Here is an 18,665-nt window from a genome sequence, read left to right on the forward strand (position 1 = left end):
AAAACCTCTTCCTTTTATGATGAGAACTATCTCTCTACTGTGCAGAGTAACTATCCAACATCCCAATATATGTCCCATATACCCCAATATATATTGTCTAACCATACACCAACGCCAAAGAAAGGTGATACTGGTCGCCAAATTTATTGTATATAAGAAGTATGAAAAATGCATATTTTTTTATTATTTACTGTATCTGATCAATTAGTGTATACAGTTAAAAATAACTTATATATTTAATAGGTTATGTTACATGTTGAAACTCATTAAACTACATTCATTAAAGCCGAAAGTGCATTTATTTAGTAATGGTAAAACTGTTTATTCTTGTTGGACTTGTTTTAATGTTATGTAGTATTGATAAATACAAAGCATATGACAAGCATATGAAACATGTATTAATTCTATATTTATATACATATTTATTTTTGGTAATTTGTAAATTTAAACACTGAAATGTATTAATTAAAAGCTAATAAAAAGCGTCGTGTCATTGAATTATACAGTGTTACAATCATTTGTATATTTTTTTCTATAATATATAAGAAAAAAATATTGTTTGTAAATAAATTTAGATTAAAATTAACACTATTCTGCGGCCTACTGAGTCAATAAAGTATATTTAATATGAAAAAGTTATTATTCTAAAATTTTGACACACAAAAATTGCCACCTAAGCAGTGTACGTACGAAGAGTTTAATACACAACCACTTCCTTTAATACTTAAAGTACAATTAGATTTTAAGTAGTTAAATTAAAATATTATTTTTCAATTACCTCAAAAAATAACACGAACACTCATCACAAAAATAACACATTTAGCTTCTACCACTTCAAATCATAATCCGTCAGCAGCCGTAAACATAGACTAAGTAGAACTATAACATAAAAATCCAAGTAATCTCTACGTTTTATGCTCTATGTATAAAAAAATACTTTTTCTCTATAGTATTAAGTCTAGTCTACACTTGTGCACTATAGTGGCAATATTTGCGTTTTTTACGTTTAAGTGTTATAATTTTGCGCTTATTTGGTGTGAACCTATTTTCATTTTTATATTGTATGTTTTTGAATTGACTTTAAATATCAAGGAAGTAATTTGTTCTAATTAATTTATTAATATGAATGAAAAAAGTGTAAAATAATTTTACTAAGATTTTATAATTTTGGTAGGAAGTCGGTTGTTGTTGCATTAGTCTGACGACTAATGCAACAACAACCTTACTACAATATCAAATTACTAAGCCTGTTTGTTTTACTTAGCACCGACTTCAAAATTATAAACTCTTTGTAAAATTATTTTACACTTTTTAGTTCGTTGTTAGAAGTCGGTTTTTCTTTATGTTTAAAATTAATTTATTGGTCGAAACCATAACTATGGCCAAAACTTAGATTTTTGGCCGAAACCAAACCTTCGGGTAGGTCGCTAGTTAAGATCACGATCGATAGCTTATCGTGTAGGCGTATCTGTCAACTTGTCAAGTGTCAAGTTCTATAAATCTATACTCTTGCTCTTGTACAACCTCTTTCGTGAGTTCTCCATCAACGTGACACTGGCGAAGTGATTTTGTGCTCAACTGGCACGCTCGGACCGCCATAATAGAAAGAACAGAACAGTACTCTTGCTCTAGTATATGTTCCTTGTATTATAGCATATTATAGCAAGCTGCAACACTAACTACATAAAAACACCAAAATAAACGGCATTTGCAACCATCTGTTGAATGCAAAAAAGTGTCTTATGGGAAGTAAAATGCACGAGATATTTATTATTTCATTTTATCAGCACCACACTGTATACTGTGATAGGCCGTGAGAACCTCAGGCTCTACAATCTTAGTACAACTGCTGAAGCTGAAGTCCGCCATTAGGCTAGCCACACACACACACAATATTATTGGCAACAATATTGTTCGATAGATGGCCCCGCATACTTCAGTTATTTAATTCAGGACATTTTACAAAAATTACAAGTGGTTTTCAATATTATAATTTTTATTAATTGTTATATTTTTTTTAATTTTATCGAATTAGATTAGTTGAATGTTTTTTTTTATTTCTCTTAAAAAAATAATTAATTAATAATTCCCCCCCCCCCCCCCCCCCCCTCCGCGCGTTCAAATGGATTGCACGCGTTAAAAGTTGCTCCTCATATTGAATTGGTTTTATAATATTTACAGTGCTTATTAAGTAATAAATTTATGTCCAAAAGCTCTCCATATACGTTGTTAATAAGTGAATAAAGAAAACTTGAAGAAATAATGTGTTTTAAAAGTTTAAATAAGGCAGTTTAACATAGTGCGAGTGTATCAGTGACACGACAAAGGACTGATCTTTGGACTCATTAAGCTCATACCGAGTATACGTCCACAATGAACTTATACTACAAATTAGTCTTTTTACGTTGACGGTGCGTTGGACTAGTTATATACGGAGCAGTACTACTCGCTGTTTGGATTAGAGTTCAAACCACAGCTCGTCGTCACTTACTTTATTAAATTATATTTATTTATTTATTTATTTATTTATTTTTTTTATTTTTTTTTTATTATATTGTTTATTTTTTTCTTCTCAACAAAAATAATTCCCACAATGCCATTGAAACGAACTCCCCCCTCTACATCGTCATCTTCTCCATTGCAACATTGTCTATCGGAGCCAAGTTTGATCAAAGACAGCATGAGCAAAGGTGTAGTTCCCGATGTTGGTACAATGAATGTTACTTCTCGTTCTAAACGAAGACGCTCTCCTTCAGTAGATATCGGAGAGAGATTGGCTTCTTTTATGACAGAGATAAAAGATATTTTGAGTATTTTTAAATTAGAACAAAATCGCAAACTTGAAGAGCTCTCTGTAGCCGTAACTGAAATAAAAAGACAAAACAATGAAATTCAGTCATCGGTTGAGTTCTTGTCACAAAAATACGATTCGATAGTTTGCCAAATTGAAAAACTTGAATTAGAACGTCATAAAGATCAACAACAGATACAACTTTTACAGAGTAAAATTGAAAACTACGAACGACTGTCCAGAGCAACTTGTGTTGAAATAAAAAATATTCCGCCAGCTCACGCAGAAACCAAGGATAACTTACTTAACACTGTCACCTCGATCGGGAAACACCTCAATGTATCAATACAACCGTATGAGATAAAGGATGTATTTCGCATCAATTCGCGTGACTCTGCAGCTCGGTCCATTGTTGTAGATTTTACAGGAGTCATGATGAAGGAGAGAATTATTCGTATGTATAGGAAAATTAATGGAGAAAATAATGGATTGACCACAAACAAGCTGGGATTTAATGGTCCGTCGAAACCAATTTACATATCTGAAAGTTTATCGCCCAAGATGAAGAGGCTATTTTATCTTTCTCGTGATTTTGCTAAGACAAATGAATACGCTCACTGTTGGATATCAAATGGAAAAATACTCTTAAGGAAGAAGGAAGGAGAACGTTTCAAGATTATAAAAGATGAGAATGATCTGTCTGGCTTAAGATCCATGAAATGACTAGCCGTTTTTATGTCTATTTATGTTATCGTTTTTTTATTTAAACTAGATTTAATTATTATTTTAACCTATGAAATATACGCTTTTTGTAATCATGTACTATTTATTATGTATAATTTTTTTATGAGCATCATTTTTACTAATTTGTCAAAACTACACAACATAAAAAACATTTACAACATACACAAATCAATTTACAACTCAAATATTAATAATCGTAACTACAAAGTCTCTAAAGTAATTAAACATAATTTTTATGCGGGTCTTTCTAAACTAAGCCCATTAAAAGTAACCCCAAAAATGGTAATTATAATAATATGCACCCACGTTATAAATATTAATAAAAATGTTGATTGACAAATCGATTATAGAAAATATTGAAAATATATCAGTGTCAGACTCCCAAATATGTACTCCCGAACAATATAATGAATATCTCAAATTTGATGAAGGTCTAAAAGTCCTTCATGTTAACATCCGAAGCATTACTTGTAATTTCGATTCTCTTTTGGTTTTGTTGAAAAGATTAACTTATAATATCGATGTGATAGTGTTGTCAGAATGTTGGTTGAGCAAAGTCACAGTCATACCCAACATTCCCAATTTCGGTTTCTTCAAGTCAAGTCATAGTAACCAAAATGATGGTGTTATAGTTTATATTAGAGACCATCTAATTTGTGAAGTAGTGGAGCCTGTTTTTGATGAAGCCAATTGTTTACTAATTAAATTCTCCAACAATATTGCTCTCCTTGCTCTATATCGATCCCCATCCAACAAGAATATCGCATCTTTCATTAATAGCCTAGATAATGCATTAAATTCAATAGTTAATTTTAGAACAAAAATTATAATAGGGGACGTAAATATTAATATTGGCAACTTGTCTGATGATGTACGAGCAGACGAATACCTAAACCTTTGTGCTTTACACGGTTTATTGCCAGGGCACCTATTTCCTACCAGAAATAAAAATTGCATCGATCATATACTACTTAAAACTGATACAACCGCTAAATCTTTCGTTTTAGATACTGTATTTACCGACCATAGTCCCATAATTGTCTGTTGCGATCTACATATAAAACAGGTAACAAAAATACGAACATCTTTTCTCATTGATAAATCTGCTATTATTGCTGACATTAAGGAGACAGATTTTTCTGATGTTGTAACTTCCACTGATCCTGAACACTCTGCAAACAGATTAGTATCAATCTTATCTGCTGCTATAAAAAAACATACCCGTGAAGTATCGGTTTCTAGTAAAAGACGAATATTAAAACCTTGGATAACCCCAGGATTATTACGATGCATACGAAACCGTGATAAACTCTATAGGAAAGTAAAAAAAGATCCTAATAATATAGATTTAAAATCATCGTTTACCCGATATAAGAATTTTTGCAATAATTTATTAAAGAAAATTAAAACAAATTATGAAAGTAACGAATTCATTAAAGCTAAGAAAGATTCAAAAAAGACTTGGGACCTAATTAAACAGTTTGGCAATCTACCTAACAAAAAAGCGAATGTGTCAAGCCACCTCTTAAAATCAGTAAATGATGCACACGAAGCAGTCAATAGTGTTAACATCTTTTTTGCCAATATAGGGAGGGAGATAGCGTCTAAACTCATTCAACCTACCGCTAAGTATAAGAAATACATCAGCTTTCCAAATAGTCAATCTATGTCCTCTTCGATGGTAATTAATAACACCGATGAGTCTGAAATCAGGTACATCATCTGCCAACTTAAGGACAACTGCGCTGTGGGTTGGGATGGGATTTCGACATCGATACTAAAAGCAGCTGCGGATTTCTTGACTCCTCCAATAACTGTACTGTTCAATTTGTGTTTATCGAAGGGCATATTCCCTAGGGTTTTTAAAAAAGCTATTATTCATCCAATCTATAAGAACGGTGATAATGAATCTGTCAACAATTATAGACCTATCTCCATATTGAGTTCTTTGTCCAAAATCCTAGAAAAAGTAATTTATAAGCGACTTATTTCCTACTTGGATAAGTATAAACTGCTTGAAGATAATCAGTATGGCTTTAGGGTCAATAGGCCTACTGAGGACGCACTCCTGAATTTAGTAAATACCGCCACTCAACATATTGATAAAAAAATGAAAACTGTGGGTATTTTTCTGGACTTATCAAAAGCCTTCGACACCGTTTCTATCCCTCTCCTTCTTTCCAAATTAGAAAAAAATGGTATACGTGGAACGGCGTATGACCTTTTTAAAAGCTACCTGAGTGAGAGAACCCAGTGTGTTTCTATAAACAATATTATAAGTAGCGATCAAAATATATCCTTCGGAGTGCCACAAGGTAGTGTGCTGGGACCTATCCTGTTTCTTATATATATTAACGACCTGTGCAAGCTACAAATTCCAAATTGTAAAATTATTACTTACGCTGATGATACGGCTCTGATAGTTAATGGTAGTACATGGTCTGATGTTCGTAAGCATAGTGAAAATGCTCTGGCTACTATAATCAATTGGTTATCATGCAACATATTAACGCTAAATACTCAAAAAACTAAATTCATTACTTTTGGCCATAAATCCCAAATTCCATTTGATACCTTTACGATCATTGCACACAAATGCCCAGACCAGGGGCACTTTTGCGATTGCTGCCCTCTTAGTCGTTCACGTACACTAAAATACCTCGGGGTAACCCTAGATGAAAATCTCACGTGGACTGAACATATAAATACTTTGGTATCCCGATTAAGGAAACTCATATACATTTTTAGAAATCTTAGATCTAGCGCAACCCAGGAAATCTTAAAAATGGTTTATTTTTCTCTTGTGCAGTCTATTTTGAATTACTGCATTCCGACATGGGGTGGAGCATCGAAATGCACGATGCTTCGACTGGAGAGAGCCCAAAGATGTGTTTTAAAAGTCATCACACACAAACCTAGGCGCTTTTCAACTGCAGATTTATATAAAATTTGTAATGTTCTGACTGTTCGACAATTGTTTATCTTGCACGCTATTTTACGAAAACACACAGAAATATCTTACAACCAGAATAGTGAAAATTTGAAACGCAGAAATAATAGAGTATGTCCGACTGAAAAAAGACGCTTGGCCTCCTCAAACAAACATTACGTTTATTTGAGCCCAACACTGTACAATAAAGTTAATGAATACCTTAAAATCTACAGCCTAACGCTACGAAGGTGTAGAATTGTATTGTTCAATTGGCTTCTAACACTAAATTATAGAGACACCGAAAATCTTATTAAATTTCAGATGCAAACATAAGCACGCACCACACACACAGACACACACGCGCACATGTACACACGCACACATACACACAGACACACACAAATACACACACACACATACACACACACACACTCACACAAACCCACTCACTTTTATATTATTTTACTTTAAGAGTTTTTTTTTTTATTTTATTTTTTTGTATTTCATGGTAATTTTTTGCTGTTTCATATAATTACAATAGTTACTAAGCAACGCTAGGGAGGTGGGCGTTAATAGCCGCAACACAGTGTATCACTAATGCGGTTATTATCGTACAAATTGTTTCTTGTGTAAATTTTCTTGTGTATTCCAATAAAGTATTAAGTATTAATTTCTCAGGGTATATAACCGTTTAGTTACTATTATTACGTTTATAATAGACAGTTTATCAATAATTGTCTAATAAAATAAATAATTTTATAGAATTTTTTTTGCATTTTTTCCAATTAATTCCAAACAAAAATATAATTTTGTTGTATATATTCTAAGAAACTATTGCAAATATTAAATAAAGTAGGAAAAGAAGTAATTTAAAACAAGGCTTCAAATAATTATTAAACAACTAAAAAGAATTATCTAGCAATCTAATAACAATATCCAATTCCCCAGCATCATGAGTAAATGTATTCTGTGCCCAGCATTTATAGGGTAGAGTGAGGTTAGCGATCCTTTTCTTTCGGTCGCCGTTGACAGCCTTCAAAAATGCCAGCCAATAATTAGAGTCGTGAGCCAGCCAGTAAATAAAGAACCGAACCGAATTAGAGTCGTCCTTATATATCCTCTATGGTCATCATTTCTAACAATATATCGCACCTTTAGAATTATAGAGACCTAAACAAAAAAACACCATAATTTTTAGAAAGAAAAAAAAATATAGATAAATTAAAAATCATTTACTACTGTATCATCTAAAATGATTTTATAAGCCTATTATTTGTGCAAAAACGTAATTGTACACATCTTTATTCGACTCTTCCCAAAACTAGATATTTTTAAAAGGTCTCTATAATTTTAAAGGTGCGATATTATATTTTACGAATATCGTGCTTCATTGTACGGTATCTTTACGTTTGCTGTAATTCAATATATTTTTTTATCTGTAATACAATATAAATAAAACTTTTCTTATTACACAAAACAGTCCTTTTCTTATATTTATCTGTTATGAAGAGAAGGCAATGACGATAATCGTTAATGTTTATTGAAATATGATGATATGAAAATATGATGTATATGTTGCTTTATAACAATTTTTGTTTCTTATAAATTAGTAAAATAGTATAAGTAACGTAACGTATAAGTAAGTACTATAAGTAACAGTCTAAAGCGAAATAATAATTAAAAAATATATATTGTTATCAAGAAGTTGTCACTTATGTCAATGTCATTATATTATTTATATTATATATTATAGTTTCTCTTGCTCTTATCAATTGTGACGTCGCATACTCCGAATTATTTATTTTGAATTATTAAATATAACATTTTGTTTATAGATATCGACATTTCACATGTGACTGCGTATTTAGAATATTGATGTATAATTTCATTTAGATAGTAAGCTTTGGACCGTTTAATTGAACAAATTAACATATTAAATAATTCAAGAAACAAAAATGTCTATTAGAACTTTATTTATAATTCCTATACTAATTGTAAGCGTTACGGTTCGTACTATTATTTGATATTATACTGTCTAATTACTTTGTGAGATGAAAATTAATAAATGTTATTAATTCTTAGGCACAAATATATGAGGATAATCGATGTCGATGTGTTTGTCCCACACCAACGTCTGTTTTAAACAGCACAATAAAATCACACAGAACGCTTTACATTGCCTATGTACCTCCAAATATGTGGTAAGCTTACAAGTTATTACCACTTTAAAATTATTTTTCTTTAAATATTGAATATTAACATTATACAAAATTTCGAGATATTGTTATAACTCAATTAACATCAAATTTATTGTTATAAAATGTTAGGTCACATAGCATAAAAATAAATACAATTTTGATCAAGGTGGAGATCAAACACAAACATTGTTTACAGTCAGTTAGGTATACCTATATATACATAGTTATAAACTGCATAATTTCTCTTCATACTTAATAATTGTTGCAGTAACTGTAATAATGTAATACTTCCAAAGGTCGATGATGAAGTCAGATTGAACGCCGAGTTATTTTGCCCACGATGTGAATGCAAATACGAGACTAGAAATACAGCTGTTATTATGGTAAATGCTAATATTGTATATATATACTATAGACTCAAGTATGTTTTGGCTTGCTTAAATTTATTTTTATATTAAAGCCAAAACATAATATATATTTTCTATAAAAAGTATTCTATGTCCTTTCTAATACCTCTAAAAACATAGTTTCATAATAATCAGTTGAGTAGTTAGTAACTTCACATGTAGCAATTGAAAGTAGTGTGAAGATGCTGTGTTCAATTTTTTGCCCAATTTTTGAGATACTGTATATTGAGTGATAAACTCAATTTTATGTATTCACTTTTTTTGTTTGGCTTCACGTTATATGTTGAATATAGCAGGGTAGGGTAAGAGAACCTACCTACTGTTTACACTTCTTTCTCCACACACTTGTACTTGTTTTATTATCAGGTTGCGAAAATGAAAATAATTCTTTGTCCTGAGTGGAAATTGAACCCAAAACCACTGCAATTACAGTCAGGTGCTGTGCTGCTGCACAACAAAGGCCTTGTCTTTTCTTTCGAAAAAAGACTAAAATTAAATACCATGTTTTATTTGTCATCAGGTAATTGTATTTTTTGTGATATGGTCTGTGATGCTATTACTAGGGTACTACCTGTTTCTTATACTACTCGAAGCTTTAATGCTGCTGAGGCCGCGCTATGCAGAAATGCGGTACCGGCGGGATGAAGTGAGCTATAATTCATATCTTTTAACTGTTTTATAATTAAAAAAAAAACAATATAAAAAAAATAATTCACACATTTTAGACGATTTGGGTGTTTGGCGACTGAATCCTTGGGAAATTGTATCCATTTCCTGTGTCAATGTGTCCCAACTATGGATATCTAGAATTTTGTGTTTATTAGTATAGTCTTGTATATTTATTTAAATAAAATCAGCTTCATGCTGTATCCCGTATACAGCAGGGTAGACAGAGGGAACCTAGTGTTAAGACACTCCGTTTCTCACTTTTCGTCGAGTACAGGAGGCAATCCGTGTTGAGTGGCGGAACACAAAGCCGCGCTTTGCCTCGACACCAGAACGAAGAAATGAAAATATAAATGTAAATAAATATTTCATTTCCTACAGTGGGGATTGAACTCACATCCAGTCTTTTCTCAAGATTTTGCAGTTACACTTTGTGCCCCTGTGCCATGACACTGTGGCCTCAATTTTGTTATATTTATTTAAATAATTACTAACAAATTCAAACATTATTAAAGACACAACATTGGTGTTGATTAAATATTAACATATAATTATTATTTTCGTGACTCCCGGAAATATGTTTTTAACATGTTATATTAATTTAAGTGAAATTATTATTTTTGGATAATGGAACATAGGGTAGCAAAAAGAACCACTTCATACTGAAAACACTTCATACTCTATTTACCACTTGAATTTTGGTATTTACTTGGAACTCAAAGCCACACTCAATCTTGCCAGAGCAGCCAACTGAAATAATTCTCTCCCCCAAGAGGACACGGAACCCACAACCATCATGTTTACAGTCACAAGTCACCCAAAGATACTGCAATGGCTTCAAATTTTAATTAAAGTAAAGCATGGTTTCAAAATTCTACTTTAAACATTAAAAATATTACAATTAAATATTACTTTACAGGTAGAAAATCTCTTACTCCATGACACTGAATGTGGAGACAATGACAATTATTAATCAATTTACCATCAAACAAAACACAATATGTCACAAATATTATTGACAAAATAAATAATCCAATGTTTCTATGCATAATATTTATTGATTAGCACGTCAAAATACAAACATTACACAATTATATTGAACATAAATATATATAAATTAGTTTAGTATAGGATAAGAATTTGAATAATTTATTATATAAAACTTTTCTATGGACTGCTACTTTTATCTATCTATTGGATATAAAATGTTTTAAAAATATTTTTTATACTTCTACTTTTCTAATACTTCTGTATATATTGACTGAAATTTGATAATAATTATTTATAAGAAACATTTAAAAAATAACACTTGAAAAGAATAATTTTTATATTATTTACGTTTAAATGTGTATATATTAATTATTTAAATTTTAACATGTGATTATTTGTTATATGAATAAAATATTATCGATAATATAGGTTAAAACTAGCTCAAATCACACTAAGAGCAAAAGTGGCCTAACTTAAAAAAGTTACTTTAGAATTGTTTCTAATACTTTTTTCTGAGTTAGGTCATTTTATTCTAGGGTTTAAAGGGCACATGATAAAATGAGCTACGGTTACCATTGTGACCATGCTAGTTGAGCATGGTGTGTCTATCATATATGTTCCTCCTCTGTTCCCTCACTTGACGCTTCCATTTGTCCTGTTGATGGGTGACACGGTTGAGGACATTTCCTCGAACACCCATAGCTTGAGACGGCCCGCTGATGGTGCTTTCATCCTGTTATAAAAGTTATTTTATTATTATATTTACTAGTGGACCCGGACGCGGCTACGCCTGCTTCAACTATAAGAATATTTATTAAATATATTCATGAAATTATTTTCAATTCTCAATAGAATTAGTAAGAAAATATAAGCTCAAATAATCAAAAAGAATAATAAGTAGATACACATTATTAGAAAAAATTATCTGAGTTATTGAAATGAACTAACAAAAGGATTAAAAGTAACTAAAGGATAGGTATTCTTAATATTAGAAAAAGTACCTAAAGTTTTCCGTACTTGCGTACATAGATATCGACTCTACGAAATAACTAAACATTTCTCTCTATTAAGTAGGATAATTTTAGCGGGCAATATCAAATAAAATAAGAAGAGAATCAAAGTGTATTTTAAATTAATTATAAACAACAAATAAAGTTCGAAAATGTATGAAAATTTATAAAACCGTCAACGTCATCTGCCCGTTCGCGTCGGTCATACGCCCGCTAGGTGGCTAGGTCATTTGGAATCAGTGACATCTCCTTAGTTATTTATTAGTATGTTATACAGTAAACTATAATTTCAATCTAGATAAAATGCTAAAAGTGACTATTATATTTATTTTCATAAGGATGAATATCAAAACGTCGCGGTAGCGGTCGCGTAGCAACGACGGTTGTTATTAACATGGCAGAATAAATTGCATGTCAAATTAGAATGTACTTTAAAATATATTAGTATATATGTGTAATGTAATGTTATATAGCCTATAGCACTTCTGAATAATGCAGCTTTCATACAAAACAAAAACAATGTAAATCAGACCAGTAGATCCAGAGATCTTAGCGTTCAAACAAACAAACAAACAAACTCTTCCGCTTTATTATATTAGTATAGATTACTTGAGAGAATAGCCTCAGGTAACAAGACAAGGCAATGTCCTTAAATTGGGTTGTGTGTGTGTAAATAAGTGTCTTAACACTAGGTTCAACACTGCTTACCCTGATATATACGTGATACATGAGCGTGAAGCTAATATATATATATATATATATATATTATAACTTTTGTTATAATACTAGGCATAATTTACAATTTGTTATTACTAAGAACTTTTGTTATATTTTGTACTTTGTTTTGAAATGTCTATGGAATGAGAATAAAGATTGTTTCATTTTTAATTTTCAAAGAATGTGTTTGATTTTGGTGCCCTAGATTTAACTACAATAAAATAATAAAAAAAAACAAAAGCATGTGAGTTAAGCATTTGGTCAATTTTTCAACAACAAATATAACATACACAAATAAAAAAAAATAAAAAAAAATTAAGCATTTTCTATTAAAATATCTGTTATTATTTTAAAATTAGATTAGAGAATTAGAATAAAGATCATGTGTCATTTAAAATATATAAATCCAAAATTTTTTTATGTGCATTTCATTTCGCGATACAAATAGTGGCATCTTGCGCATTTACGTAATATCAAAGTGCGTTTACCAGTTGCATTACGAAGAGGTCTTATGAAGACGAAATATTACCAACATTTGTTATTAACATGTAAAAATATTATAAAGAATGTCTGTTATGTAAGGCTATCGATTATTTATTTGGCTGACGTCATTTGTATATTTGGTTATTTACTTTCTGTTGTATGATAGAATAGACATAATTTGAATATTTTAGGGTTGTAGAGTTGGGAAGAATATTTGCGAAATCATGTTTAGTACAATTAAAAGATAGGTAGTTTTCAGATTATTATTGTGCCGTATAACTTGAAATAATTTAAATCAAATTGTAAACAACACACGCCGGAGTTACAATAGCGCTATTTGCTGATGCATAGAATATTCTGCTTTGCCAATCTGATTTATTATGCTTGGATTACGGATTTAATATGGCTACTATGTAAACATATATTGAACTAGTATGGACAAGATCTTATCGTTTACTCAATTGTTTAAAAATTGTAAAATCTCGCATATGATACCTATGATACATATGATATTTTCAGTACTTGTAACTTTTTAACAACAGTGCCGAGCCAAAAACTGCGGGATTAGAAATTATATCAACTGCAAATAATTCTTTGCTGACTGGGACAGTTATTGCAGGTTCAATATTTCCGTGTCTCTAATATTATTATAGTGTTATTTTTTCTATCAATTATTCAGTATATTCAAAGATAAGGAGATGATATTAAGAATGTGCTTAAAATATGCTACGTTATACAAGCTTTGCTGTTTTCGTGATAGAAATATGTGTTTATTTTCACTGAATTATCTTATTAATTAATTATTAATTTTTAAGTATAAAAGTACTTTTATCAGTCATTTTGATTATGGATTCTAAGAAATCCATAATTCAAAGAAAATATATTTCGGTTAAATTAAGATTTTTTAAATTATATATTGGTGGTGGTGGTGGTGGTTATATATGTTTTGTGTTTATTCCTACGGAACCTTTCGTAGGCGAGTCCGACCCCTCTTAGCTGGTTTTAATGTAAAAATCAACTCTATAAATTATTTTTATCTTATTTCATAAAAAATGTATTCGAAAACATATTTTAAGTATACGTTGCATAAAAATATATTCGTAAACATATTTTAAGAATATTAACTCAGAAGCAAGTTCTAGCAATTTTTAAAGATATTTTTTGTTAAAAGAATTACGATACTTAGATACCTTGTAATGATATTTTTTTATCAAATATATTAAATATTATCATTATGATTATGGGTTCAATTGGAAAACTATGTGCTCAATGTGAATCTACTAACAAAATAATTGTATACCTTAACAAGTAAATGTGTATATGTCAAAATAAAAAGAAAAATCTAAGCGCAAACTATAAAACAAAATATTTATTTATATACAGGGTGGAATTGTCAGCACCACTGTATAAACATAATTTATAAAACCACAAAAAGACCAAATACTTTTCAAACGACAATTTTATTTTTTTCTCAACTTTCGTATTTTTAGTCCATTCTTTATTTATAATTTGTAATAATAACTTACATCTTCATTCGTGTGTTCTTGATACGAGGCTTTAGCTCTCTTATTAATGAGTGGATCGAGACATATGAGAAATCCCATGTAGGCTACTAGCAGCATTATCACCCATATCACTATAATCACTACTACCTGTGGAATAAAGTTGTAAAAAATCTGTATTTTGAAGGCAGTGGGTTCAAATTTTTACATGGGGGAATATTTTACATTATAATTAAAAATCATTTAGGTACTACAGAGAGTAACGTAAAATTAAAACAGAAAATGCTTAATGAGGACTGTCGCTAATTAAAATTATATATTTATAATAAAATAAAAAAATCTAGATAATTATCAAAATCTTATTTATATAAAGTAATGCAATGATATTACCTTTATAATAGTAGTATTTCGATTTTCATACTTGCATTCGCATCGCGGACAGAACTCTTGCTCCCGGCCTTTTATCAGTTCACCGACACGAGGGAGAATTACTCCATCGCAATTGCTATACAACAAAATACAATATATATATATTTAAAAAGTAGATATACAGGGTGGAATTGTCAACACCACTTTAAATGAAACCACAGTTTTAACTACTCTATAAAAGTCTAATATAATTCGGAAAAAAATAATTCCCAAAAATGAAAAAGTTATTTTTTTAAAACAAAATAAATAATAAAATTATCGTTTTAAAATAAAACGCCATTTGTAAAGTATAACATAGGCACGCACACACTTACCTGTCAAATCGGAAACGTCGCACACGTTGTGTGCGTCACACGAAATACAGGTATGGATAAAAATCGTGAAATGAAAAAAAAATCCTACGTCCAAACTGTTGAGGTACCTTGATTAATTTCTTAGGTGTGGGTTTGAAATATATTACCCTATATGCAGTTTCAATAAAAGAAGCGCTGCCTCTTCCACCCTGTATATCGTCGGCTCAGATTATGTTTTTTCTTTTTTCGTTATGTACAATTTTTATATCATTCGAAAGTGCAAAATAAATACAAATCACAAGAAGACAACACAAATAAATTTACGAAATTGTAAAAACCTTCTGATAATACATAGTCATAGTTTATTCAAGACATTTTTTGTCTTTCTTGACAATTTGCCTAACGACGATATGTTTTTAATGAAATTATTTTATATAACAACAAACTTATACTGCTTTTTTTATACAAATAGAATAGCACTTTTAAAAATGTAAAGATAACTTTCACTTTATTAATGATAAATAAGGTTATACTATAAAATAAATATAAGTGAAAAAGTTATTATACAAAAATGCATATACCAAACATTTTAAATTATTTTTCCTTTATTTAAAACATAACAATTCTAAAAAGAATAAGAAACTCATATTTTTTAGTCGAAACATAAAAATTATAATATATTTCCAATGTAAACACAAGATAATATTACTATATTTTTTTCAGCTTCACCTCTGTATTCTGTATATAGCGGGGGAAGATTAACCTAGTGTTAAAATACTCAGTCCTCCACTTTCCACTGACTTTTGAGACATTGCATGTCACGTGGCGGAACTCAACTTCGCGGATTGCCTTGTTACCAGAGCGAGAAAAATGAAAACATAAATAAATTACAATTCATTCCCCCGAGTAGGGATCAAACCCATAACCGTCGTTTTCCAGTCACAAGGGTGTGCTACTGCGCTACGATGGCCTCAATTACTTTGACGTATTATAGGACAAAAAATCATTTGCAAAGCTATAACAAGTTACATTATTCAATCAATTCAGAGTAGGATGTTACTTACCATTTATTGGGTGGTACATTCCCAATATAAAGTTTCCGGTCTGAGCCCACTGTGTTATTGAGGACTGCGGCAGGACTGGGGCACACACACTTACATCTTTTGTCTTCATACGATGCCTGTATATAATTTATTTATTTATTTACTATAAAGAGAAAAGTAATTACAATAATATATAGTTTATAAATTCTATTTTAAATTTATATTATAATAGAGGCCAATATTTCGTATAGGCCAAGGCCGTTGTGGAACAGCATGAATAAATTCAGCAAGTCAAATAATTCTAGCAAAACAAATTGTCACATTCTTTCACTTAGGGAAATTATGTATTTTGAATGATTGTTATATTTTGTAGTTTATATATGGAATTTTGAAAAGATGTGTAAAAGCATGCAGTATTATATTAATTTATCATGTTATTAAAACATTTATTTAGGTGAAATATTAATAATATATCAGCTTTATGTTGTATATGTACTATATAGGTTGGAACATATTGTTAAGACACACTGTTCCTCATTTTCATATATGTATGTGTAGTGTACAATGTATCTTGTGACATATATATTTTTATAGATATGGCTTGTAGTAGTTTTTTAATTATAGTTGACTATTTCTAATAAGTTTTATAAAATATAAATTTTGTTATAAGAAAGATAATACACAAAAACTAAATATGTTTTTAAAATTATTCAACTTGTTTTACATTTCATAAAAAATATTGTTTTGTATTTTTAACATCTTTTAAAGTGTTATGAAAGACACACTTAGGAAAGCAAGAAAAAAATATACTTATTAAGTTTTCTTAATAGAATTTTTCTCACCTAACAATTTGAACATAGCCAGATTTGAACCCGAGCCCCTTAGATGGTTTCTAAAGAGTGTCAAATCCCACTACCTTAAATTTTTTATATGTTTTCTTAATAATCATTATATTGTATATAGTGTAATGTATACACTTGTTGTATGATGTGTCGGAGTAATGTCAATTTGTGAGTGAGTGCAAATTGTGTCCGAACTGATATACATACAAAATGATAATGTAATGGGTTATAGTATGTAGTATTGAAAATGTCAAAATTATTTGAAATTTTTCAACTACTTGGGCATAATGTATTCACACACAGTGTCTGCTTCAATACTAATTATGGAGTCACAAAAAATTTTGCAATTAGAAACACTCATGTTCATACAAGGACAATTGATGTATCCAGCGAGTGTAGTGTCATAGTCTCTCTCATACTTTTATATAGCTGTGAATATACAAATGTTTGCATTTATTATAAAAGCTAATGTTCACGAAAAAAAAATTTAAAGCATATTTGTAACAATTTCATTTCAAAAAAATCATCTGAAATTTGGAAATAATACATTTAATTTTGTTTTATATGGGAAACATGTTTTGTTTTCTTTGATCTTTGATCCTTGTTCTTTTGTTGTTGATTTTAGTTTTTTTATCTTTCCCTGTTAATCAAAAGTTAAATATTTTTATGTAAGTTATAGAACAGCCTAATTTTTATAAAGTATAAAAAAGTATAATTATAAAGTTGATTACTATTTTCATTTGTAAATAAAAAGAGCACGTCCTTCAATATGTCAATAAATAATACGTATCGAATTATTGTGAATTTTAACGCAACAATTATTAATTTAATAAATATTATTTAGTATCATAAAAAGTAAACAGTAAAACTATTTGTACTTACGGATACCAACGAAGCACACGAAACAATAAACAAAGCCAATGTTACTTTATGTAACATTTTTAGCTGAATATTTGTATATATCAAAATTTGGTAAAATACGTCTAATTTTTTAGAGATTATTGATGGAAGCAAAATAAAATATACTACTCCATTCTTTTGTAATAACTAATAACTATCTATAAGTATATTAAATCATTAGCACAGAACACATTTACTCATTAGCATTAGCACAGAACAGATAACAGAACACCACATTTACTCAAAGAGAGGTTGGCAACACTGTATGAACTTCATCAACCTCTTTACAAACAAAACAAACAACGTTTATATAACATTATTACCAGGGTCTGTTAACTCCCATATAAAAAGTTTTGCCTGCACACATAGATATTCTTTGGCTGTGTTTGTTTGGTGCTAGAACTGGCATTAGTTCATTCCACGTTACGTTTAGGCGTGACCCTCCCAGGCTGCTTCTATGTTACAAGATTCGAACTTGCTTTCACATTACTATTTTAATTTTGTGTACCAACCATAATTTGTATATTTTATACAGAAATATATATTGTACCAAGATTTTTAGACATAATAGACAAATTACAATGCTGCAATTTTGTACTTAGTGTGTTGTTAAAGTGGAATTAAAAATACATGTTTGCTTAATTATAATGAATTTAATTTATCTGCTGATGAATATTAGACAAAAAGAATTATAGAATAAATTGGACTTTTATAATAT

General features: G+C 29.9%; 3 protein-coding genes across 7 annotated transcripts; 2 read left to right on the forward strand and 1 right to left on the reverse strand.

Moving 5' to 3' along the window:
• Positions 1-2,593: 2,593 nt before the first annotated feature.
• Positions 2,594-3,514, forward strand: LOC146526805 (uncharacterized). Its single transcript, XM_085206137.1, has one exon. The coding sequence runs from the start codon at positions 2,594-2,596 to the stop codon at positions 3,512-3,514; it is 921 nt and encodes a 306-aa protein (XP_085062263.1).
• A 3,859-nt stretch (positions 3,515-7,373) lies between these two features.
• On the forward strand, positions 7,374-12,634 carry LOC146526806 (proton-transporting V-type ATPase complex assembly regulator TMEM9-like). Of its 5 annotated transcripts, none has more exons than XM_085206668.1 (5): positions 7,374-8,106; positions 8,550-8,668; positions 8,962-9,048; positions 9,593-9,718; positions 10,658-12,634. In XM_085206668.1, exons 2-5 carry the CDS (start codon positions 8,573-8,575, stop codon positions 10,709-10,711), a joined length of 363 nt encoding a protein of 120 aa, XP_085062794.1. In that variant the 5' UTR covers positions 7,374-8,106; positions 8,550-8,572; the 3' UTR covers positions 10,712-12,634. The 5 variants fall into 5 exon arrangements, with proteins under 5 accessions (XP_085062794.1, XP_085062793.1, XP_085062792.1 ...); XM_085206667.1 differs by lacking the exon at positions 7,374-8,106 and adding an exon at positions 8,142-8,461; XM_085206666.1 differs by lacking the exon at positions 7,374-8,106 and adding an exon at positions 8,147-8,473.
• LOC146526807 (uncharacterized protein CG1161-like) lies at positions 10,777-18,215 on the reverse strand. The gene is made up of 5 exons (XM_085206662.1): positions 17,930-18,215; positions 16,227-16,342; positions 14,831-14,945; positions 14,465-14,590; positions 10,777-11,461 (listed from the first exon to the last, which is right to left on the reverse strand). The coding sequence occupies exons 1-5, from the start codon at positions 17,984-17,986 to the stop codon at positions 11,315-11,317; spliced, it is 561 nt and encodes a 186-aa protein (XP_085062788.1). The 5' UTR covers positions 17,987-18,215; the 3' UTR covers positions 10,777-11,314.
• Positions 18,216-18,665: the final 450 nt, after the last annotated feature.

This window comes from Heliconius melpomene, chromosome 21 (genome assembly GCF_056956725.1).
Source record: "Heliconius melpomene rosina isolate 202511_hmr_F chromosome 21, ASM5695672v1, whole genome shotgun sequence".
NCBI lineage: Eukaryota > Metazoa > Arthropoda > Insecta > Lepidoptera > Nymphalidae > Heliconius > Heliconius melpomene.

What these genes read in the sequence shown, in the direction of transcription:
- LOC146526805 (XM_085206137.1), top strand. Translation starts at nt 2,594, where the DNA reads ATGCCATTGAAACGAACTCCCCCCTCTACATCGTCATCTTCTCCATTG.
- LOC146526806 (XM_085206664.1), top strand. Translation starts at nt 8,423, where the DNA reads ATGTCTATTAGAACTTTATTTATAATTCCTATACTAATTGTAAGCGTT. An exon ending in TACTAATTGTAAGCGTTACG is followed by an intron (nt 8,474 to 8,549) that starts GTTCGTACTATT and finishes ATTAATTCTTAG; the next exon opens with GCACAAATATATGAGGATAA. An exon ending in TGCGGTACCGGCGGGATGAA is followed by an intron (nt 9,719 to 10,657) that starts GTGAGCTATAAT and finishes ATTACTTTACAG; the next exon opens with GTAGAAAATCTCTTACTCCA.
- LOC146526807 (XM_085206662.1), bottom strand. Translation starts at nt 17,986, where the DNA reads ATGTTACATAAAGTAACATTGGCTTTGTTTATTGTTTCGTGTGCTTCG. An exon ending in CGTGTGCTTCGTTGGTATCC is followed by an intron (nt 16,343 to 17,929) that starts GTAAGTACAAAT and finishes AATTATATACAG; the next exon opens with GCATCGTATGAAGACAAAAG. An exon ending in AAGAACACACGAATGAAGAT is followed by an intron (nt 11,462 to 14,464) that starts GTAAGTTATTAT and finishes CTTTTATAACAG; the next exon opens with GATGAAAGCACCATCAGCGG.